This window comes from Synchiropus splendidus, chromosome 9 (genome assembly GCF_027744825.2).
Source record: "Synchiropus splendidus isolate RoL2022-P1 chromosome 9, RoL_Sspl_1.0, whole genome shotgun sequence".
NCBI classification, from domain to species: Eukaryota; Metazoa; Chordata; class Actinopteri; order Syngnathiformes; family Callionymidae; genus Synchiropus; species Synchiropus splendidus.
This window is the reverse complement of record NC_071342.1, coordinates 21,284,687-21,307,137: the sequence shown is the minus strand read 5'-3', so window position 1 is coordinate 21,307,137 and position 22,451 is coordinate 21,284,687. Positions and strand designations below refer to the sequence as shown.

Below are 22,451 nucleotides of genomic sequence, written 5' to 3'. Positions count from 1 at the left end.
CAGCATGTGAATATGAACTGGGACGACGACCCGTGTCTGTTCAGGGGATCAGAAACTCACCTGCTCTGAGCGTCTATTTTGATGATCAATAAAACACCTGCGTTGACTGTTGAACCTGAAAGGTTGCTACGATGATTCATACTTCAGTTTTTGTTGATTTTCTAGTTGTGTCTGACTGAATGCAACATTTTTAAAGAAGAAAACTTGAAACTCCTGCAGAGAGGTGCCGTTTGCCTCCGGGAAGTTGGTGCAGATGGACAGTCAGTGAGCAGGGTTGAGGAGTGACAGAGGGATGCAGTGTGAGGGCAGCGTGACGTCTGGGGTCAGCGTTTCCAGCTGGAAGTCAAGGTAGTAGACAGCAGCTCAAGGATCTGTGGTCAGTCCTCCACATCAGGGTTTGTCCACCTTTTTCACACTTCGTTGAAAAAATCCAGAGGCTCACCATCAAAGGAACCTCAGCCAAAGCGCAATTGTGCTTAGTGGAAAGTCCTGTTTATTTTGTGAAAAAATGTAGCTACTGACTCTCTGCTATTTTGGTATTTGCAGAAACAAATGACAGAAAAGGTATGTTTTTGTTTCAAGAAAGGGTAGGGCAATATGGCAAAAATACATCATGATTTATCTATTTATTTTAAATAACTGCTTGGCATTTATTCTGGTTTGTGGGAATTTCCAAACAAATCTCTTACATTGTTTGCCCCATCTTGCTTCACATATTCAAGAATTATCACAAAACAATGGCGACAGTAGTAGAAAATCTGATTTTTTTCTTAATTCAACGCGATTTGCGACTGTACACCCATTTATAACCACAAGAGGGAGACAACTTCGTTGTTTAAGTCTAAACGCTGTGCGTAGTTTATGTATATATTAGTTAGTTATTTAGTTATATATGTTTTCCTTTCAAAACAAAAAATACAAAAAAATATTTGCATATACTATATATAAACGTTAGGAAGCCGTGAGGAAGCATTTTATCATTTTGAACAAGAACCGAAATATGTGGTTATTTTGTCATCTGTTGACATAATAAAAAGAAAAATGGATTGGATAGAAAAAAAAACGATTTAAGCGGAAAAAAAGAAAGACGTCATTCACTTTTTTTCCTGAAAAATAAATGTTTACAGAACGGTGGAGTGAATCAGTATTTGGAGTGTTGTTAGTCTATCAAACATGTTTCCTCAAGAAGCAGCAAACAAAACGACCTCAACCACTGACGCGTCACATAAACAAAAAAGAAGGGGAGAAAAAAAAAACAGCGAACAAATGAATAGAAATTATAATCCACCACTAGAGGTCAGTAACTCGCCCGGAATCAACCGGACTACCAACGAAGAAGAAGGAGTCACTCGAGTGGCTCGCAGTTGCCACTGAATCAAACAAAAGCAGCGATTGATACAGAAATGGCTCAAACGGGAAAAAGCGATTATTTCAAAAGAACCAGCTTGTTCTGGATCATCGCCGTTACGTTGGCTGTTGGACATTTTTCTGTGAGTGTGTTTCAATGTTGAGGAAAAAAGTTGCATATGAAGTTCTTGAAGAATTAACTGATGCCAACGACGTCATTTGACATCGCGATATTTTCTCCTGTTTTTTGTGTCTTTAAACACAAAAACAAACACAAAGAAACCGGCTGTAATTTTTCCATCATAAATATTTAAGTTATGTTGCGTTCAGTGTTTCACCTAACGGTAAGGTTTGAATTGAAAAATGTCAATATCAGTTTCATTTCCTGAATGTTGAAATTTGACCGTCGACTCATTGTCCTTGTTGTTTATCTGTTTATCTTATCAGCTTTTAGCCCGTGCACGTCAATAGTTGGTGCAAAGTCCTAGAAGCAATTGAACGCATCACGCCGATGGAACCGGTCGAGCCAGACTCGGGTCCCAAACTGGTGGTTTTAGTGTTTCGTCGACTACATTGACCGTGGCTGTTTGGCTGCCGCGGACCACTGACAGTCGCTTGTTCATCTGAACAAACTGAATTAATTCCAGTTTGCACAACAAGGCAACTTTTTTCTCTTCTGAGCTGCAATATCACATAACAGAAGACACTGCACTCCAAAGATTTGTCTATGACAAATCCCCCTGCAAATGTCTGTGAAAGAAATCCACTTGTTATTTAAAAAAAGTATATAGTATTTAGTAATCCTTGTGCATCTGTTGGATCAGTCAGATGCTGCTGCACCAGTAGAAACCTCATGGTATATTTATTGTGAGCGAGAACATCCAGGGAAAAGTGACTTCAGAGGATTTTGACTGAGCACATCCGACTTGGGGTTTATAGAGAATATCTTCTTAAATAAACATAGTAATAGTTGAGCATTTTAAATACTTGTCTGTGTAATGAAATCCGGGCATGAGCTGCCACTCTTGACAGGTTTGTATAAACCAAGCCAGAGAACTAAACCGGCAGCTCTACTTTCTCGACCTAATAATCTGGTTCTGGTGGAGAGTTCCGAGTCTCAGTCGTAATTTACATTTTTCTCTCCGGACAAAACTCTGCCAACATGTGATTCCTCTCTCCTAATCGCCACAGTGGTGCAGAACTGTGCTCGTTCTGCTGTTTATCTGACAACAACGCTGCCCTTCACTTTGAAACAGTTGCAGTGTTCATACAGCCTGGAGCTGCTTTAAAAGGCTTGTTTGAGCTGCGATGGATGCCTTTGCGTCATACACTATCTTGCTGTGATGTTGCAGGTGATCGTGTTTGCACCAGAAGTCTTCCCCTTCGCATACCTGGGTCCGTATGGAACTTTCTGCCAGTACCTCCAGGAGAACTACAGCAACGCTTTGTACATCCTGTAAGAGGTTTTCTTTCAAACAACTGTGGCTTGAAACCAGTGGGAGAATTCACCCAGCGGTTGTCCCGCATGTTTGAAACAGTCTGAGGTGCATCTTCTAGCATTGTTGCGAGACAAGGTTTCATGAATGTACCAGACCTGTTCAGAACCTTTGAGTAGCTGTGCCTGTGTTGTCTCAAATCTTCTCCTTCTTTTCCTTTCGGCTTCTTCCTTCAGAGGTGGCCACAGTGGATCATCTTCCTCCATCTGCTTCCTCTTCTCTCAAACCTACAAACCTCATGTCCTCCTTCACCACCTCCATCCATCTCCTCTTTGACCTTCCTCTCCACCTTCTGCCTGGCAGTTCCAACCTCAACATCTTCATCTACCAATGTACTGGCTCTCTCTCCTCTGTACATGTCCAAACCATCTCCATCTAGCCTCTCTGACTTGGTCTCCTAAACACCTGAGCACATGTGCTGTCCCTCTGATCCTATCATCATCCTGCTCACTCCCAGAGAGATGCTCAGCATCTTCATCTCAATGTGGGATGGACAAGTGGATACAATACATTTGAAATCCAAAAAATAAACTGGAAATAAACTTGACAGTTCTGTAAGAGACCTCTCATGTGTCATGATATTTGAATAGTTCGCTATGATGAACCTTGGTTTGTATGCTGCAGGTGGCTGCTGGCCTTCGCTGTCCACGTCGCTGAGGCCCTCATCTCACTGGTGCTGTGCAGGTAAGTCATGGAAGCCTTGCTCCCGATGATGGTGAGCGCTGCGTCACGTCACCTGAACGCATCATCCTGCGCTTTACATGTGTTTTTTAACTGTAAAGTTGGGACGAAAATGAAAGACACGCAAGTGGTTTAATGATAAGTATCGTGTGACTGCTCAGGTTCCCACGGCCTCTGAAGTCTTCTGGTGCTGACAGTGTGAACCTTTTCATGATAAGGAAATGGATTTTTGTTTGCTGCCACATGAGACGCAGTTTGTGCATGTCAACAAGGCACTTATCTGTCTGTGCCTGCGCAGCATTCACCCTCCTGCTGAAGAAACTAGCGATAAAACTTATACTGAAGTTGAATAACAGCGTTTAATTTTTAATAACTAACATATCAACCAACAGCCTGAATGAAAACTCAGGTGATGGTTCCTTACTGTACTGTACTGAATACCAGAGTGCTATTTGATGGAGTCTGTGGCGTCGATGCAGCGGAGCTTGTCGCTGCCCTGCTAAGCTTGTTAGTTAAAATAACTCGCAGCAAAAGCCCCACTACTTCTTCAGATGTGTATCGTCCCGTCCGCATCCTTTCCACATCAATGTTTCTGACATGAACATCGTCCTCTGTGCTGCAGCAACAAGGGCATCACAAGCGGCACAGCGCGCTTCCTGTGGTTCTTCCAGACCTTCCTGTTCGGGATGACCTCTCTCGGCCTGCTGATCAAGTACGACCCAAATCGGCCCAAACGGAACTGAGGAAGACCATGTGGGCCGTGACAGAGCTGATTTAAAATATATGCAGTATATTATATATAATTATTAGAATTTTTCTATTGCTTTTTACTGAATTTTCCATTCCAATTGCGGTTTGTTTTGTGATGCAGAAGAAGAAACACTGAAGATCTTTTTACCTCACTGGACCATATGACAGCTGCTGTTATGTGCCGTTTTAATTTTGCTCAATTAAAATTCACAAGAATTGTGCTTTCGTTTCTGTCCATGTTCTCTCACCCTCCTCACGTTTGGAGTTCGCCTTGTCTTAGCAGCCATGACAAACTCGACTCTTGTGACCCAGAATGCACTGCAACATTTCGATGAGGGGTAATGTCAGTAGCTGAAATCTGTCCTCCTTATTCCACAGCCATGTCAAACTCAAGGTGTGTGGGCCAGATGTGGCCCCCAAGGTTGCTTTATATCCAGTCTATGAGCCACTCTTACTACAAGTCCCGTAATGTGCTGCAACGGTTTTGTCTAAGCTAACGTTGAATTAACAAATCTTAAGTTTTCTCCTGACTGAGCTGCCTCCCGGGCAGAAACAGAAAGGACTAGCTCAGCTCAGTGAGGTGATGGACCAGTTCTGATAGATAAACAAAAGCCAGCTGCCTCTGGCACAAACAAAGGTTAATATCTGCTTGAACAGTCCTCCCACTTCTGTTGGCTCATATAACCCTCAGTTGACAGACCCACGATACCAAGGCAGTGGACGCGATGATGGCTCGGCCCGACTTCTTTCGAGCAGTGGGCTTCTCCAAATGCATAGCGGGGATCCTCTTCGTCGGAGTCTTCACTGTAAGTTCTTCTTGTCAAAGACTTTCTCTAAGAAGTTCAAATAACCTTTTTATTATTTTGCTATTGAGAAAAGTCATGAATGGATTTCAATGAATTGCTCAGGAAATACTGACAATAGGACGAGAAACTTGCTGGGCTTTTTGGATCTTGTAGAAGCTGCGTGGTCACGGCCATCTTGTTCACAATGTAGCCCTGTGTGAGGGATCACTACTGCCACCTTCTGTCCCTCTGAGCTCATGTGAATTTGACTTGAATTAATGATGAGAATGATGATGAAGTATTATTCATTTTTTAAGCAAAGTTTGTATGTAAGAGAGGAACTAAATGATGTTTAAAAAATAATAGCAATCTAATATGTTGTCATATTATATATATATATATATATATATATATATCTTTTTGAAACTTCTCCATTTCACCCACGGTGTGAACTCATCCATGCCGTTTCTCTTCCTTCTGTTCTGCAGTCGTTGGCCTTCGCTCCAGAGCTCCTCCCCTTGTCCTGCTTGGGCCCCTTAGGCAGCTTCTTCAGACACCTGGTGGACAACAACAGTGATGGACTCATCAATTTGTAAGCTGTTTTGTTTTTGTCCGGAGGAATTTCTTTTTGTTCAAACTTTAGCCATCACTTTTTCATACAGTTTTTGTGAATGACTCGTCTCTTTTTACCTATCTTTTCCAATAAAACAATGTCTAAATATCATAAAATATATATTTTTTTAAACTCCAAAAAAGATAAAAGTAAAGTATAAATGAAAATATTGCCATAAAATGTTTCAATTAATTTTAAAAACTGCGTCAACAGGTGCTTTCATGAACAGTTTTTACTATCGGGGCAGTGACATCACTTTCTTCATCACTTTTTCTTCTCAAGAACTTCTCCATAGTTGGTAACTATCACAGATTTGCAGCTGTCAAGTCAATTCAGTGACTCACTACTGCCACCATATGTGGCTCATGGATTAAAACTGAATGTCTCGCGGCCCAAATGTGTAAAACAAATAAACTTTTAGGCGCCCTCTAGGAGGCGCTCACAGCCCTGAGGTTAAGAATCACTGTGTTCAGAGGAAGTGTACCATTGATGTGTGTCTCTCTTGTTGTCAACAGCTGGTGGTTCCTGTTGGGTCTTCACGTCGCCGAAGCTTGTCTTGCGCTGAGAGTGTGCAAGTAAGAGTCTGTTTCTTGTTTTGTTTTGTAGTGGAACCAGTGGACAAACTTCTGCCGTCCTCAAGTTGTGCTGTTCACGTTTTGCTAATATGTATGGGGTCATCCGAGTCGACCTCCAGGGTTGTGTGTCTCTAACATTTGATATTTTTCCTTTGCTTTTTGCTCACTCCAAAGACATTTCGTTGTGCGACCCTCTTCACCTGTACGACCAGCTGCCTGTCAGCGACTTGATCTTCTTCCTTGTTCCTGCAGAGAGAAAGGCATCGGGGATGGAACGGCGCGCTTCCTGTGGTTCCTCCAGACTCTAGTTTTTGGCTACTTCTCGATGGGAATGCTCTTTGACTACCAGCCGGATCGGCCAAAGCAGAAATGAGACCAGAAAAGAGCTTTGTTTATGACCATCTGTTGCTCTGTTTTGATAGTAATTTGATCATCAAAATAAACTATACACTTGAATGGTGTTCAGACCATGCGTTTACACTGCGTCTGGTTACTTCCTCACTGGTTCATGGAGGAACACCACTCTGCTGCACAGCCATGGAGGCCAGATGCGCTCCTCATACGGTGATGGTCGACTAAGATAATGCTACATTAGCAACTCAAACGTGATCCACAACACGGTGAAAACTCTCGCAGGCAGAACCAGAACTGAGCATCCAGCCCGGGTCTCTGGTTCTGGTTCTGCACTGTGACATGATGAACCAGTTACGGTGATAAATGCACACATCCGCCTGTGGCAAAAGCAAAGGCGGCCTGCTGCTTGAATATGTATTTTCTTCCCCTGCAACACTCCTCCTACATTCCTGCTCATTCATAAACAGGTCAGCTGAGAGGAACCCTGCCAGAAAGCAGCAGAGGCGACGATGGCTCAGTCCAACTTCTTCCAGCTGGCAGGCATCTACACCTGGGTGGCAGGAATCCTCTTCGATGGATTCTTCACCGTAAGGTCACTTTGCTCTTCTCAAAGATGCAGCTCAGGATTGGGGATGACGTCACTGGTCAGACATCCACGGCTAGAGTTCTGTTTAGTTTCATCACTTCAGTGAACTTGTATGACTATTGTTGCTCAAATATAAGAAAATTATTATTTATCATAATATGCATAAGATCGATTTTTGCATCAGAGACCTACTCAATATTGCATTCAAACATGTAACAATAGTATTATTTTCTATTTTAAAAAGGCAGATGAGGATAAATAGATATGCTATTACTGTTTTATTACAAAAGCCATACATTTCCAACAATAGAGAAATTCACATAGCTCACAAACAAAAGCAGAAATTGAAAGAAATGGTGAAACAGAAAGGAAAATGAAACAACAACCGCAATATGAATGTTTTAAGCATGTCAAGCACTAAAAAAAGGTTTACACTGACACTCGATATCATTTATATTTCAGTGATATTCATCATTTCACACTCCGCAGCCTCACATTTCTGGATACGTCTTTAAATTCAAGCAGTTCAAATGACGATACTAGTTCATTATTGCCTTCATCAAAATCATCGGTGTGTTCGGGAGTTGTGACTGTTTCTCCGAGTTCTTTGTCAGAGAAACACTCGAAACTGAAAAATTTGCATTTTCTCCAAATTTCTTGCCGCCGGCGTTTCTGCCATATGTCAGACCATTGAAGTAGTGGAATGAGCTTCGGCGCCCAATTATGTCCTCTGCACTGACAAGTCAGGACAGATGCAGGCGACAGAGTGAGCGTACACCAACCCAGTTTTACAAGTCGGGCCTGCTCTGTCCTCTGAGAGTCTTACTTCATCACAGTTGGCTTTGATATATTTTGATCATTGTTCAATCATTGTTCAATGCTTTTTCATCTTTTTTTAAAAAAAAAATTAGGCATAAAATTGTGTTTATCATAATAATAACCCCCAGAAACTTATTTATTCTGACTCCTAAGTACTATTATTTTCATCACTATTTATTTTCATTTTTTTCATTTGAATTCCCCATTACCTGATTCATTCATTTCCATTTTTGATCCTGCTGTTAAATTTACTTTAATTTCATTTTTTGAATGTATTTTATTTTATATCATTATATAAAATCTATTAATCATAGTAAGAATAGTACAAAATATGAAGATATAAATGGGACTTGAATAATTTCCGGTTTTATGATGAATTACTCGTATGTGAACATTTGACAGTCGAAAGTCGAATCTGTAGACATGAGCTTGAACATCAGGGTGGAAGTGCTCCAGTGGTGAGGGAACTCTTTGCTCCATGACGTGGCCGAACCACATTTTTGTGTTTCTCACCACCAGTTATAAAAGTTAAAAGCTTAAAAGTCACCATCCATCAGCACAGTCTGATCTAGAATCCTTCATCATGGGTGTTTTATTATTGTATTGATTAATGACTTTTTTTTTAATGGACGAGTTGGCGGTTCAAATCCCGCTCCATCCATTGCTGTCATGGTGCCCTTGAACAGCGTAGAATAGTTTACCACCACTGGTGTGACTGAGGAATGAATGGATCATGGTTTCAGTAAAGCTCTATATAAGTCATTATTATTATTGTTATTTCAGATTATATTCACTTGTATTGGTTCAAAACAAACAAAAAACAACAAGAACAGATTGGTGTTCAATTGTCATTCTTGTTCCTTGTCGCTACACTGGTGTTGTGTTTCCCTGCAGTTGCTGCCCTTCGCCCCAGATCTGGTCCCCCTCTCGTACCTCGGGCCGTTCGGCAGCTTCTTCCAGAACCTGGTGGACAACAGCCCTGCGGGGCTGATCAACTTGTAGGTTTCTGCTCAAGCAGACACCCGTAACTCACATTTCAGATTCCATTGGTCGATAACTTCACTCTGGTTCTCAACAGCTGGTGGTTCCTGTTCGGCATTCACATCACGGAAGCTCTTCTTTCATTCCGCGTGTGCACGTAAGCGTCCTTTCATCTGACTCGCTAAAGAAGCAATTTTCAGAACAAAGCTTTTGAAAGTTTTTGTGGCAAAAAAAAAACGATTTTAACCTTCCAAAGCAACTTCCTGCCAGTCACATGGTCATGTCTCCGCAGTGAGAAAGGCGTCACGGATGGTACAGCCCGCTTCCTGTGGTTCTTCCAAACCTTCCTCTTCGGCTACTTCTCCCTCGGCCTGCTCTTCAACTACTACCCGGATCGGCAGAAGCAGAAATAAGACCAGAAGCATGAAGGCTTGAGCCTCTGCTCTAGATGTGTGTTGTGTGCCCCTTGGTTGCTCACCTGTGTCCGGCATCGCAGTAAAGACACAACAAATCCAAGCTCCTCTCTGACTCGTTGATGTAGCACTTGCCTAGGTTGGGTCAACTTCTACCTTTGTAGCCGGGTAAACAGAGCCCCTCCAATGGAGGATTCTATATCCGTTTAAATAGAAGAAATGTGCAAGATCACTGAGGTGCTGGGGGCGTGTCCTCTGAGCTGAGCTTAGCATTTTGGGTGGATATCTCTTTCTTTTCAGCTCAATGTTTTCCCTTCCAACCAATCCAGGGGACACCTTTTCACCATGTCAGTCTGGTGTTTCTTGTTAAACTCCGAGGGCTTCACTGGTTGGAATGAAAATCCACACCACCACCACCATCCTCTGTAAGGCCAAGGAAAGAAAGTGAGAAACAGGTAACAGTTTAACTCAGGGTGAAGAAAAACCAAGCTGAAATTAGGACATAGAATCACATTTATTGCCATGGTCAGTGGGGAGCCCACTAACTAGGAAAGTGTTTTGGAATAACATGCAGTCAAAAAGTGAATAAATAATAAAATAAAATAAAATAAAATAAAATAAAGTAAAATAAAAATAAATAAATAAATAGAATAACATAACAACAAGGCTGTTCACGAATTCAACAGTCTGACGGCCAAGGGGAAGAAGCTGTTCCTGTGACGGGAGGTTCTGGTCTGGATGGACCGTAGCCTCCTGCCAGAGGGAAGAGGAACAAACAGTCCATGTCCAGGGTGAGAAGGGTCGGCTCTGATCCCACCTGCACACAGGTCCTGAAGAGGTGGCAGGCTGCAACCGATCACCTTCTCAGCAGAACGTACGATGCGCTGTAGTCTGCTCTTGTCCCTGGAGGTGGCACTGTTATATATATATATATATATATGAGGAAAAATGTGCTCAAAATCTCCGTCGATCCTTCTTCTCTCTCCCCCAAAACCTTCTGGGTGTGTGCACAGTTGTTCCAGATCAACTGAGAGTCATTGTCCCTACAGAGCCCGGGTCTCCTCGAAGTTCAACGGCTCACAGGTCCAGGAGTTGCCTTCTCTGGGAAGAACGGAGGTTCTTCTCCGAGTCTCTCCTGGATGACGGAGCACCAGGCAACCTGCAGGAATAACTAATCTTGGCTATGTGGTCTTGTCTTATGGAGCGCGACCCGAATTTGAACAGATCAATGAAAAAAAAGTGCTCTTTTGGATGTTCTTTTTTGGCCTTTTTTCAACCATATTTCAGCGCAAAAAAATAGAAACATAAAAATGTTTTTATATCATTACATAAAAACTATTCATTATTATTATATTATTATAGAATAGAACAAAACATGAAAATACAAAGAGGTTGTTTTGTCTATTTAAAATAGGCATGGGACTTATATAAATGAGGTAATGATGTAATGTTGCTATTACTTCATGTAAGGTGAAAAAAAATCCCCTTTAAAAAGACCAACACCAACAGCAGTTACGAGTGACAACATAAATGCATTCAGTGCACTTGAGCTGTTGATCATAGTGACGCAAAACTGACAAGAATTTTTGTATTCTTTTATTCAGAGAATATTTCTGCGCTAGCAACTTCAACCGTACAAATACAAGGTATATACATATCAGCTTGTAAACAATGGGAAATGATAAATACACACTGCCTCTGGCGTCTAGTTCAGCGATACGTTAAAGAAGGACGAGCTCATGTCGAAGCTTTAATCTCAGCTGCTAAGGAGCATCACTCGGCTCCGTAATGAAACTAGCACAGCAGCGGGAGCAGCAGAGGAGACACAAGTGTCACTCACTCACTCTATGTTCTCAAGGCGTGGAAAGCTTTGTCGACAGTCTGAAACACGAGTGTTTATTTACAAGCCTCCGGGTCGTGTCCTGGTGATCACCGGTCCAACCAGCACAGCGATGGATAGCGCTCGCTCAGCATCTTCCTCAGGTGTGCGCTCTGCGTCTTGTCCCTGGTCTCCACCACACACTCCACCTGTCACACACACACACACACACACCTATCAGCTGCTTGAGCCGGCTAATGAGATAAAGCCTTTCACCTTCTTGACTGAATGAATGTCAGTGTTGTGGCTGCAGAGGAAACTAGCAATGAGACCCAGCTACCTGCACAAGTGAAATACGAAGCCTCACCAAGTTGGCAACACGTTGCTAGAAGTTCCTCCAAGTGAGTCATCGCTTTGTGTTGTTTCCATAATGAAGTGAAAGAGGTTTCAAAACTCTAATGCTCCACACTCTTTCCTCATTTATCCATTATGTTTGTCCGACCGTTTCTTTGTCTTTCATCCCTCTGTTACCAAGCAACGAAGGCTTCTGGCTCTAAACTGTGCTCTCCAGATTTTTTCATCGAGGGCCAGAGGAGTCGTTTCACTCCGGGAGCCTTGTGACTGCCAGGAGAGGAACCTGTTTGGAATTCATATCACTCACCTTGGCTTTGAAAATGTCAGCCCTGTCACTGTGTCTCCGGTGGCAGACGTCGAGGAGCCTGGGGACAGAGAGGGGGGGACAGTTTAGAGGAGTTCAGACTGCGAGGGTGAGCGGCAGCCGTGCACTCGCCTGATGTCTTCTCTGGACAAGATGTCCAGCAGCTTGGCCATGTCTCCGGGCCACTCGCCCAGCTGCACCGAGAACTTGCTGACCCGGTCGTCCAGCACCAGAGCCCGGTCCACGCACTGCCTCACCACCTCCAGATCCATGTTGGCGCTGCTCACCACCACAGCCACTCTACAGCGCATCAAGCGGGAGAACGTCTTCAACGTCTCATCCCAGGACTTGCTCAATACGAACACTGTGTTTGGCTATTATTAAACTCCAACACATCCCAACATATCCGCTTGTGTCTCCTTAAGATAAACTGAAGCGTGACAGACCCTTGTTCAGCCACAGCAGCCATGGTTTCTACACAGATCCCTTTCATCTAGAGCAGCGATGCTTAACCATAGCGCAGAGGTCCATGGTTGGGCCGCGAGCGCCCCCTAGAGGGTGTAACCTAAAAGCTTTTTCTTTGACACCTCTGGGCCATGAGTTTGAATACATGAGCCACATATGGTGGAAGTAGTGTGTCATGGAATTGACTTGACAGCTTTCCGATAGATACCAACTATGAAGAAGTTCTTGAAAAGAAAAAATGATAAAGAAAGTGATGGCGGCCCCAACAGTAATAAGTGTTCATCTCTTTTTAAAATTAATTCGAACATTTTACAGCGATACTTTGATTTACAGTTTACTTATATTCTTTGAAGTTTATTTATGAAAAACAAAATATTTAATGATATTGTTTGACGTTGTTTTATTATATTGATTTGATCCAGATTTTTATTGATGACCTACAGTTTTTCCAATTTTCTCAACAGTTTGCATCAAGTCTTTTTTTTTTTCCTTCTTTAGTAAATTTGATGAATATGACTTGCACCAGGTTCTGCTGCTGGCTGGACTTTTCCATGACAAATATCTTTGCGCTGATCACATGGTTTCATGTCATTTCACCAGGTTTTGGTTTGTTCACATGTCTGGTTATGGAACACAAATGAAATCAGTAATTCTGAAATCAGAAATCAGTCATCACAGAATGGACCCTGGACCCATTTGTTCTGGAGACGGTGGGCCCGAGATCAAAAAGGTTAAGAACCCCTGCTCTAGAGTGACTTATGAGTGGCCATGTTCGCGTCAGCGTCTGTGAATGCATCCAACTGATCTGAATACGATGTTTTTGCCACACGCTTAAACACCAATAAACTACCTCTGGATGAAAAAAACTGAACTTTGTGCTGTCTACAGCAATGATGAGGACAAACATATTAACTGAGGGAGAAGAGAACATCGTGACAAATTGACTGTTGAACGTCCTGAAATACGGTGCTGACAAGTGCAAAACTCATTTACAAACTTAGGAAAAAATTTACAAACCCCTGGAAGAAATTTACAAATAGCAAAACACATTTACAACATTTCAAACAGATTTATTAAAATCTCTAGCAAACGTTTTTTCCTCCATTTGTAAGTATATTTCCAAGTTTGTAAATGTGTTTTCAGAGTTTATAAATGTTTTCAGTGTAGGCAAATTTTCTGAAGATCCTTACGAAAATGGAGGGGAACAAATTATGGAGGTGATCTGGCAGTGGTTGCTGGAATGTTCCACTTGTACCAATCGCGGGAGAAGTACAGAAAGATGTTAAAACAAATTTACAAACTTTGAAGACAAATTTACAAACAAAAATAGTTTGCCAAGGAAGTTTGCAAATTTGTTAGAAATGTAGTAATGGTGTTACACTATTTGTAAATCTCTTCCAAGAGTTTGTAAATTTCTATCAAAAGTTTGTAAATATGTTTTGCACTTTGGTGCGTTACAGTGCTGACAGACAGACAGACAGACCAGCAAACCGAAGCCTCGCTCCGCAGCTTGGGAGATGCTGCTCCAGGTAACTCTGAGAAGTTTTTTCCCTAGAGTTGAACCCTAACGTAAAGCTGTGACTCACCGCTTCCCTCTGAGTTCGGGTAGCTGACCCGCCAGGATGGCAGCGAGGCCCAGAGCTCCCTCTGTGTCCACCGTCGAACGCTCAAACTCCTGAAACCGTAGCATCGCCACCAGAGAGTCCTCCTCACTGTCATGTGCACACAGAACATCTCAGCTTAACCAGCGATCAACTCTCCAGGCTCAGCGCACCGGCGAACCTGACGGAGACGACTTTGTCGACCAGAGTCTTGGCCAGATGGAAGGTGTTGGCGCCGAGAGACCGCTCCACCAGATCTGAAGTTTATCAACAAATATATGTGAGAAAAAAAGTGGGATCCAACCTGGAGTGGCGAGTGTTACCTCCGTATAGTTTGGTATTTTGGTTGCTGTGAACCTCTCTGACGGGACCATCTGTTTTCAGAGACTGACGCAGCAGAGGGAAACCTTCTGGTTCAACTCCCTGTTGTTGGAAAGCCATCATGTTACAACTGTCACTGTAGCATGTTTGTGGAAACATGATGAGTCTCAGCAGCTCGATGCACAGCACACATCTAATGCTTATATGGCAGTGTGCAGCTCACATACACCACCGTGGGCAGATGAAAGGACGAGGGATTATAAACATCCTTGGATCAGCACCAGGGAGACGTAGGAGGGGACGGGAGCATTTATAGGATATGGAGCACCTCAGCACACACCGCACCGTACTTACGATGACAAGAATTTGGGAGTTGAGGTGTTTGATGGCGGCTGCAGTACCAGCCAATAGGCCGTACTGTCCAGCAGCCGGCACCACCACGGCCTCCAGTTTGGGGACTTGTTCGTAGATCTCCATTCCCACGGTTCCCAGACCGGCCAGGTATGACGGGCTTTCCTCCCTGCATGCAACAAGTAGGCGGAGTTTAGAAGAAGTGCCTTTGATCTCAGGACTGTTAGTGATCAAAGAGCGGAGGCGACTGACTCGTCCACGTAGAGGTAGCCGTTCTCATTGGCGAGGTGGCGCGCGTGGTTTTGGGAGTCCCGACTGGTGCTCCCGTAGGAAATGACCATGGCGCCGTAGTCCCTGTAGATCCGCAGACGGGATGAGGTGCAGCAAGACGGCATGATTACAAAGACGGGGATCTTCAGCTCGACGGCGTGGTGAGACACGGCCATGGAGAAGTTGCAGTCGGTGGCTACGATCACACCCTTCCTTTGCTGCTCCTGGTGCAATGAGGACAGTGAGAGAGAGATCTCATCATTTTTTTGGTTGCGTTTACCTGCAGCAGCTCACCGGACTAAAAGTAAGAGAAATGAATGGGGTAATCTTCATGAATGTTTGTAAATCCAAGTGAAGCAATGAAATATTAATATTATAAATGGTTAAATAAATAAAATGAAATAACAATATTATGAATAATTTTTGTGATGAATGCCCTTTTCTTCTTCTCAAAACTGTTCTCCTTCACCACTCACTCCGACCTTTTGAAATGCAGAAACAAATGGCGAGCTAAGACGACACATGAGACTTGGAGAGTGCAGACCTCTAGCCTGTCATATTGTCTCTCTCCTGGCCAGCTGAGATCACACTCTGTTGTTATATTATCTACCAGGAATCCATCTTGTATTTTTCTTGCCCATGAATCTGGACATTATTTGATGAGTTAGAAGCTCTAACGTCATAACTGGCACAACCCCCTGAACAGTAAAGAAGCCAGGATCAGTCCCGAATTCTTTTCATCCATTTCTGGCATGTCCTGAAATCTATGGAGGCTGAGAAGAGCAAAACACATTTACAAACTTTTGAAACAAATTTACTAACTCCTGTAACAAATTTACAAATAGCGAAACACATTTACAACATTTCCAACAAATTTACAAACTTCTTTAGCGAATTGTTTTTTTCCCCGAGTTTGTAAGTATATTTCCAAGTTTGTAAATGTGTTTTCTGAGTTTGTGTTTCAAGTGTAGACAAATTTTCTGAAGAGGAGGAGGGGAACAAACTCACAACTCAGGAGACAGTCTGGTTTTAGTCTTGACACACAAACATTCCCATCTCTCATCGAACTTAAGCTATATCCTTTTTTGAGAATTTTCTAGATTCCTTCTTATTATTTATAATCCTCAATAGTCTGTAACAGAAATATTTATAGGTCATGATACCATTATGCTTTGTTCTTCACCTCATTTTAGTGCACTACATGTATTTTGAACTGTAGTGTGCAGCATAAAACTCAGGTCAGATTTGGCCCCAAGTCATCATCTAAACCATGCTGCTCTATAGCGTAATGTCCCCAGAGGAGCATCTTTAAATCTGCATTTCTGTTCATGGACCTGCGACGCGCAGCGCACCACTGCTGTGATGTGAAACCTCTGATCTCCCTTCCCGAGTCACGTCTCCTGACTCAAGCAGCCGTACGGTTTAGCTTCAAGTGACTCATACTGTTTGAAGACTGCCTTTGAAAGGGAAGGGAAACAGACAGCCTCTAAAGGAGCTTGTCCACATTACACGGTGTCTCTCGCCAATATTGTCATCACTAGTGGGAATAATCCCCATGGCCTCCTCTTAAAGAGGATCCATGCTTCTTTAATGGCTTTGCCAAAGAGGATAAAGAAGTGGGAAGTTTTTCCACCTGTGAATTCAGTCCCTCGTCTGCCAACCTGTAACTCTGGCTCGAAAAACCAACCTCTCTCGTCCAAAAAACCTGAATTAGAACCTGGAGGATGGACAAAAGGTCACGTCCCATGGACACTCTGTTCATTAGTCGAGTCATGTCAGGTCACCAAGTCCATCAGTCTTGGAGATTAGTGGCTCACAGTGACCAGGCAACGGGTGAAGTCACCTGGCCTCGCAGGCAAGAATGGATCTCTGAGCTTCACCTGTGTTAGAGATGTGAGCATGTATAAAGCTCCTCGCTCCTTGGCCGAGCCGGTGTAGTGCAGGTGCTCCTTTTTGAGGAAGATCTCCATCCCGTACTGCTTGGAGAGTCTGGAGTACTGAAGAAGACAAGCAGACAGAACATTTCAGACGCTTCATCTCAATGGTTATGATGCTCAGTTTTAGTAAATCGCCAGTGCTCAGGCCTTTATTGACCTTCAGAGAACTTCTTTGTTGCTCAGCCCACCTCTGCACTTGCTTATAACTTCAGTATGAAAAACCCAGTCAGCGATCATCTTTGATCTTTTTAATAAATGCCTCATGGCTTGCCATTTCATCCTCAATATAGTGGGTCTTAACTTGAATGAATAAATACAGCGCCAACAAAATTCACTCTAGACTGGGCAGATAAAAATGGAAACCAAAGATTAAAATAATCTTCATCATGATCATAATTGTCATAACAACAAGTCACCCCTGATCTGCCCCCGTTTTTGTTGAAGAGCTGAAGCCAACAGAGGCGTAATATAGAACTGAGGGAAATAACTGTTGACGTTTTGGCGCCGTGACACATCTGGGTGGAAAGTTAGCTCTAGACAAGTGTGTACGATGTACCGTGCATGGCGTCTTCTGAATCCCTGACTGGATCCTGAAGGCAGCAGCGCTGATGTCTTCAAATCGCAGGTACTGGATGGGCGGCCTGGGCACCACCCTGAACTCGCTGAGTCGTCTGGTCTTCGGCGGGCTCTTGAGCTTGACCTCTGTTCGCTGAGCTACTCTGCTCTCATGGACCTTCACGTCTCCATTGAGAAGTTCCTCCACACCAAAGTCCTTCAACCTCTCTGGCTCGATGAGCGTGGCTCTCCGTCCAACTGTGCCGTTTTGGACTGGCCCGGCCTTGTGGAAGTGGTCTTGTTGTTCTGGACCGAGACGCAGCTCCTCCCTGTGAGGCAGATGCTACATTTAGTGCGAACCCTCTGTGGTGTTGGAAGGATCAGCTCACTCTTAGCTCTTATTTGATTTTTTATCAAAAATAGTTCGACCTCCAGATTCTGTTTAGTAGAAACATCATGCTGTGAGTCTGGGAAACAGTGAGGAACTTCAGTTCATTTTGAGAGGTGTGACAAGGCAATGCAACACCTGCAGTCAAACATTTGTTCTATTTTTAATGTTTACTGAGTCACTTTGGCGCTCCTCATTGCAGTTGTACTTTGAAATAAATCCTTTATTTAATATAGTCCATGAACCATCGCATAAACAATGAAGCAGATTTTAAATCAATAGTATAACAAGGAGAATAAATGAAACTAGAAAAGCCCTTCTTAAGAAAGCACTTGTTTCCACCCACATTATTTCCCCCCAATTTTTCTGACCTACTATCATTTCTTTATTTAGCACTTGAAATATCATTGATAGCCATGAGCTCAGTGGCCCAGCGGGTGGCAGTAGAGCTCTGTAACTTGCTGGTCATGCAGAACTGACTCAAATTTTTTTTGTAAAAGGCCATATTCGACTGGAAGGTCATGTTTTGACTTCTCTACCTATTTGATCCTAAAGTACTGTGTACGTCTCCGACAAGAGCAACCTGTTCTCCTCCTAATCCAAAAACTGGCAAGTCGCCCTCCAGTTCCACTTTCACACGAGGATGAACAAATTGGATCACAAGTGGCCTAAATAGCGTCATGAAATGATTGAACAGACTTCAGCGAAAGATAAATGGATTCACCTTTCACGTCTGCGCAGCTCTGACAGACAAGGGCCACCAGCCAACCTGTGATTCATAGGCTGGGCTTTTTTAGGACTCCACACACCATTAGTGGAGCAGTTCGGGGGCCAAAGCTCGTGGCTTTGATGAATAGCAGCTCGGTGCAATTGAACTGAGCGTAAATACAGAGAAGCGGCCGGCAGGGATGGGCTTTACATGATGGTGGGATTATGCCTCGAACAGATCAGATTATTGAGTCACAACTGCTTTTGAGTGAAAGTGTGATAAGAACAGCGTCAGATCGATGAATATTTAACAGGCTGTGTTGTTTGTGGGTTATTTATTTATTAGTGACTTCTATTATTATTGTTTGTTTTTATTCTTTTTTAATTTAATTTAATATTTGTTTATTATTATTATTATTATTACTACTAGTAGTAGTAGTAGCATTGTGTTTTGTTCATTATTGCATGTTGTTCCAAAGCACTTTCCTAGTTGGTGGGATCCTCACTGACCTTGGCAATAAATCTGATTCTGATTCTGATAAAATCCACACTCAACCGAAGGTGTATTGCGTGTATAGGAGATGTTGAAACTAACCACAAGATGGCGCCGTCTCATCTACTGTATCATTTCTTTTATCTATCTATTCATCTATGTAGAGTTATTCGAAAGCTCAACTTTCACGAGTCAAAACTCAAATTCAGAAAAATAAAGATACTGTTGGCATATTAGCAGTTACTTAAAATTCTCCACTGCTGCGTTTGTTTTTCATATTTCTTTATTATGGTGACGTTCTGCATTGTATTTAATAGTGTTATCTCGCATCAGTACATATGTCGCTCCATTCTAACTGGACTGGAATGACAATAAATATAATACTTAGGTAAAATAATTTCCATGGTCGAACATTAATCAACTATAACTGGAGACTTAAAGGCCTTCAAGCCTTTGGAATAATAGCAGACTTAAACGCAGTATATATATATATATATATATATATATATATATATATATATATATATATATATATATATATATATATATATATATATATATATATTCAGAATGCAATGAACTTACAGACGCACATGCACATTTTCTCCCTGCCTTCCAGAATAATATTTAACCATTGAATCGATGGGACCGGCCCTCAGCTTAATTTGAACCGAGCATTGATCGCAACACAGGTCATAACTCAAATCTCGTGAGGATTCCATATGATTTTCGCGAGCAATAGAACAATTCCTCCTCAGTTTAATAACTGCTTTCAGTCCTATAGGGGAGTAAAGGGGCTGTGGCTTTGGATGCAAGGTCGCTTTAAAAGGGTGCGATTCCCCACCTCTGCCAGAAGGGGTCATTCTCCTCGCTGCCTTTCACTGCAGGCTTAGGTGAGTACAGTTGCTCCAGTCGCTCTTGGAGGTAGGTGGAGTAGAAGAGTTGAGCAGCAAAGTTCATCATGGATGAAACTCCTTCGGGAAAAAAACAAAAATAAAGGAAGGCGGAACTGGTCCGAGGGACGCCGACTGGAGCCGCTCCCACGGTGTAAATGACCACAGCGCCAGTTCATCCCCTGCAGAAAGCTGGGAGGCTATTTAAGACGGGATTACCCAAAGGTCACATGGACGCGGCCGCATGCGCGCAGGCGCCTGGACCTGTCCTCGCCCCGGGACTCTATTCTCGGAGCCAGACCAGGATTAGGTCCCTGCTCTGTGACGTAGCGCTAATCAGACAGTCTAAGGGGATAGATGCAGATCCAGGGTTTACCGGCACAGATCCGGCCGCTCCATGGAGCGCAGAGCAGGGGGAACATTTCAGGGGCGAGAGGTCAACCACACCTGACCCCAGTCCAACACACTCGCAGGTGGGATCGGTGTGTAGCTGCTGCTGAGTCAAACATCATGTTGAACACCTGTCTATGGGCGGAATTTAAAGCAGCGTAATCTGAGTTAATCCCTGCGACAACAACAAGTGAAAGTGGGAAAACCAGGTTTAAGAGTTACGAAAGTCCTGGTTACATCTGCTGGTGAGGACAAATGAAAACCAGAGAGAAATACATTTTTATTATTTGAGCTTTCACATCACACTAAAGTCAACGTTAAAGCTTAACTCTTAAAGTGACAGCAACTTCCACCTCATCACTTGACGTCTCCTCCGGATCACTCCCACTGCTCAACCAAGTACGCGGCTGTACTTGCAACGTCTGATTTAAATACATGGTAAATATGCTGCTGCAAAGGTTCCGTGAGCTGCGGGTGATTCAGCGTCCTCCTTCTGTTGACGTTCAACTGCTGCTAATGGAATATATTTTTCAATGGTGACACAGCAGCTGCTTCCTGCGGCAGAATCAGCGCCCACGCACTCCACGTCCAAATGTCCAGGCGCCATGTGTGATGATGAAACAGGAGCCGCTCTCCTCCTTTTTATAAAGGAGGTACAGTTGCTGTTCAAGTGTTTTTTGGGGAAAAAAACCTACCAATATTGCATAAGGAAACTGCAGCATGTGGAGTCACCTGTGATACTACACCTGCTACGTTTGTCACGAGTCAGCAGTATTTCAGTGATGGTCAGATTAGCTGCTGCTTTGAACACAAACACGCACGCACAAGTCCTGTTAACTTAAAAAGCAAAGAATATAACCACACACTGTCAGTCACTGACAAACACTTGCACAAAGAAACATTTCAAAGGAACTGATACGTTGTAATTACACCAATTCTACTACGCTTTTTACTCTTCAATTGCTTGTACGTCACACTCCGCACGTACACACACAGACACACGCACAACCTTACACTGAGCTCTTAGCAGACAGGAAGTTCAGACAGACACGAAGAGATAAACTGGCTTTTTGGCACCAACTGGTCCGTGTTGAGGTGATGTCACCTGTCGGACCAGGGGTCAGAGGTCAGGATTCATCCCCAGGTCTTGTTTACTAGCTTCTGAGTTCAGCGGTTGCAGTCTCTGACACACACGCACACACACACACACACACACTGACAGTTATTATTAAATGATCCGCCCGCGGTGCGTCATTACGAGCCGGTGACAGTCGCGTCACGGTTGAGAGCAGAGTTACTGATGACCTCGGCTGGCGGCCAGGATGGTGAGCAACACAGGAATAGAGAAGGTGACCCCCCCCCGGGGCGGGGTCACACCATGGATGGCGCCACGCCCTCCTATTAATCTGGCCTCTGAATGATCGCTTTATTGACGCCGCACAATGTTGCACAACTTCATTTTACTACCATCAATGACAAACTACATTTAACTCCTAACATGATATTGGTTTATAGATATTCAATGGATGTTTTCAGCATCTGTATGATTGAACACATTTCTCACCACAGCAAATAAAAAGACATAATAACCAACGAGGACCAAATGTTAATGTGCAAAAGTCAAATAAATCAAATGGTGACTGTTCAACACAATTCCATTATATCCATGAAGCAGTAAGAACCGTTTTTCACATAGCTTTTATCTGTCTATTTATTATTGCAGAGGTGCAATGGGACCAAAAACAAAATAAACATTGAGAACATATCTGTGTTGTAACACTCAGTCACTAAGAATTGAATCCCTAGTAATGACTGTCCTTCTTTATTAGTTATCATTTTCATATATATATTATTATTATTATTATTATTATGTCCTATCAGCGGAATACAATTGAATATACAACTCACATCCAGGCGTCTGCAGAGCAGAAGGAGCTGTCTACTACTGCAACATAACAAAGATGGCATCTGTTGTTCTTGTTACAGAATCTTTCAGAAATGTGGAGACGAAAAAGATTGACTTTTGTGTTGGATGCGGTTGGATGCAGTGTTCGTTTCGACTGCGACGTTACCACAGTCACTTGCATCCGTCACCTTTTGAAAACTGCGGTCACAGTGGCCACAACGCCGGATTCGTCGCCTTACATACAGGAGTTTGCGTGTGTCAACTAGGCTGTAATGCTTAAGAAACAGGCAACACAA

The 22,451-nt window shown here is 43.1% G+C and overlaps 3 protein-coding genes across 4 annotated transcripts; 2 read left to right on the top strand and 1 right to left on the bottom strand.

Annotated features, from left to right (window-relative positions):
- Nucleotides 1-1,332: 1,332 nt before the first annotated feature.
- On the top strand, nt 1,333-6,709 carry LOC128764624 (transmembrane protein 254-like). Its single transcript, XM_053874530.1, has 9 exons — nt 1,333-1,490; nt 2,700-2,803; nt 3,468-3,527; nt 4,147-4,236; nt 4,653-4,668; nt 4,988-5,080; nt 5,548-5,651; nt 6,188-6,247; nt 6,500-6,709. Exons 1-9 carry the CDS (start codon nt 1,404-1,406, stop codon nt 6,618-6,620), a joined length of 735 nt encoding a protein of 244 aa, XP_053730505.1. The 5' UTR covers nt 1,333-1,403; the 3' UTR covers nt 6,621-6,709.
- Nucleotides 6,710-7,090: 381 nt separating this feature from the next.
- tmem254 (transmembrane protein 254) lies at nt 7,091-9,486 on the top strand. Its single transcript, XM_053875451.1, has 4 exons — nt 7,091-7,188; nt 8,901-9,004; nt 9,085-9,144; nt 9,280-9,486. The coding sequence occupies exons 1-4, from the start codon at nt 7,111-7,113 to the stop codon at nt 9,398-9,400; spliced, it is 363 nt and encodes a 120-aa protein (XP_053731426.1). The 5' UTR covers nt 7,091-7,110; the 3' UTR covers nt 9,401-9,486.
- Nucleotides 9,487-10,989: 1,503 nt separating this feature from the next.
- LOC128765382 (L-threo-3-hydroxyaspartate ammonia-lyase) lies at nt 10,990-20,050 on the bottom strand. Of its 2 annotated transcripts, none has more exons than XM_053876094.1 (11): nt 19,811-20,050; nt 17,379-17,706; nt 16,766-16,882; nt 14,868-15,103; nt 14,619-14,784; nt 14,267-14,366; nt 14,125-14,200; nt 13,929-14,054; nt 12,010-12,177; nt 11,881-11,938; nt 10,990-11,428 (listed from the first exon to the last, which is right to left on the bottom strand). In XM_053876094.1, exons 1-11 carry the CDS (start codon nt 19,927-19,929, stop codon nt 11,330-11,332), a joined length of 1,593 nt encoding a protein of 530 aa, XP_053732069.1. In that variant the 5' UTR covers nt 19,930-20,050; the 3' UTR covers nt 10,990-11,329. The 2 variants fall into 2 exon arrangements, with proteins under 2 accessions (XP_053732069.1, XP_053732067.1); XM_053876092.1 differs by having other exon boundaries at nt 10,991-11,428; nt 14,868-15,109; nt 19,811-20,049.
- Nucleotides 20,051-22,451: the final 2,401 nt, after the last annotated feature.

What these genes read in the sequence shown, in the direction of transcription:
- LOC128764624 (XM_053874530.1), top strand. Translation starts at nt 1,404, where the DNA reads ATGGCTCAAACGGGAAAAAGCGATTATTTCAAAAGAACCAGCTTGTTC. An exon ending in AGCAACGCTTTGTACATCCT is followed by an intron (nt 2,804 to 3,467) that starts GTAAGAGGTTTT and finishes TGTATGCTGCAG; the next exon opens with GTGGCTGCTGGCCTTCGCTG. An exon ending in AGTGATGGACTCATCAATTT is followed by an intron (nt 5,652 to 6,187) that starts GTAAGCTGTTTT and finishes TGTTGTCAACAG; the next exon opens with CTGGTGGTTCCTGTTGGGTC.
- tmem254 (XM_053875451.1), top strand. Translation starts at nt 7,111, where the DNA reads ATGGCTCAGTCCAACTTCTTCCAGCTGGCAGGCATCTACACCTGGGTG. An exon ending in TCTTCGATGGATTCTTCACC is followed by an intron (nt 7,189 to 8,900) that starts GTAAGGTCACTT and finishes GTTTCCCTGCAG; the next exon opens with TTGCTGCCCTTCGCCCCAGA. An exon ending in CTTTCATTCCGCGTGTGCAC is followed by an intron (nt 9,145 to 9,279) that starts GTAAGCGTCCTT and finishes ATGTCTCCGCAG; the next exon opens with TGAGAAAGGCGTCACGGATG.
- LOC128765382 (XM_053876092.1), bottom strand. Translation starts at nt 19,929, where the DNA reads ATGATGAACTTTGCTGCTCAACTCTTCTACTCCACCTACCTCCAAGAG. An exon ending in GGCTACCTCTACGTGGACGA is followed by an intron (nt 14,785 to 14,867) that starts GTCAGTCGCCTC and finishes TGTTGCATGCAG; the next exon opens with GGAGGAAAGCCCGTCATACC. An exon ending in AAATACCAAACTATACGGAG is followed by an intron (nt 14,201 to 14,266) that starts GTAACACTCGCC and finishes GATAAACTTCAG; the next exon opens with ATCTGGTGGAGCGGTCTCTC.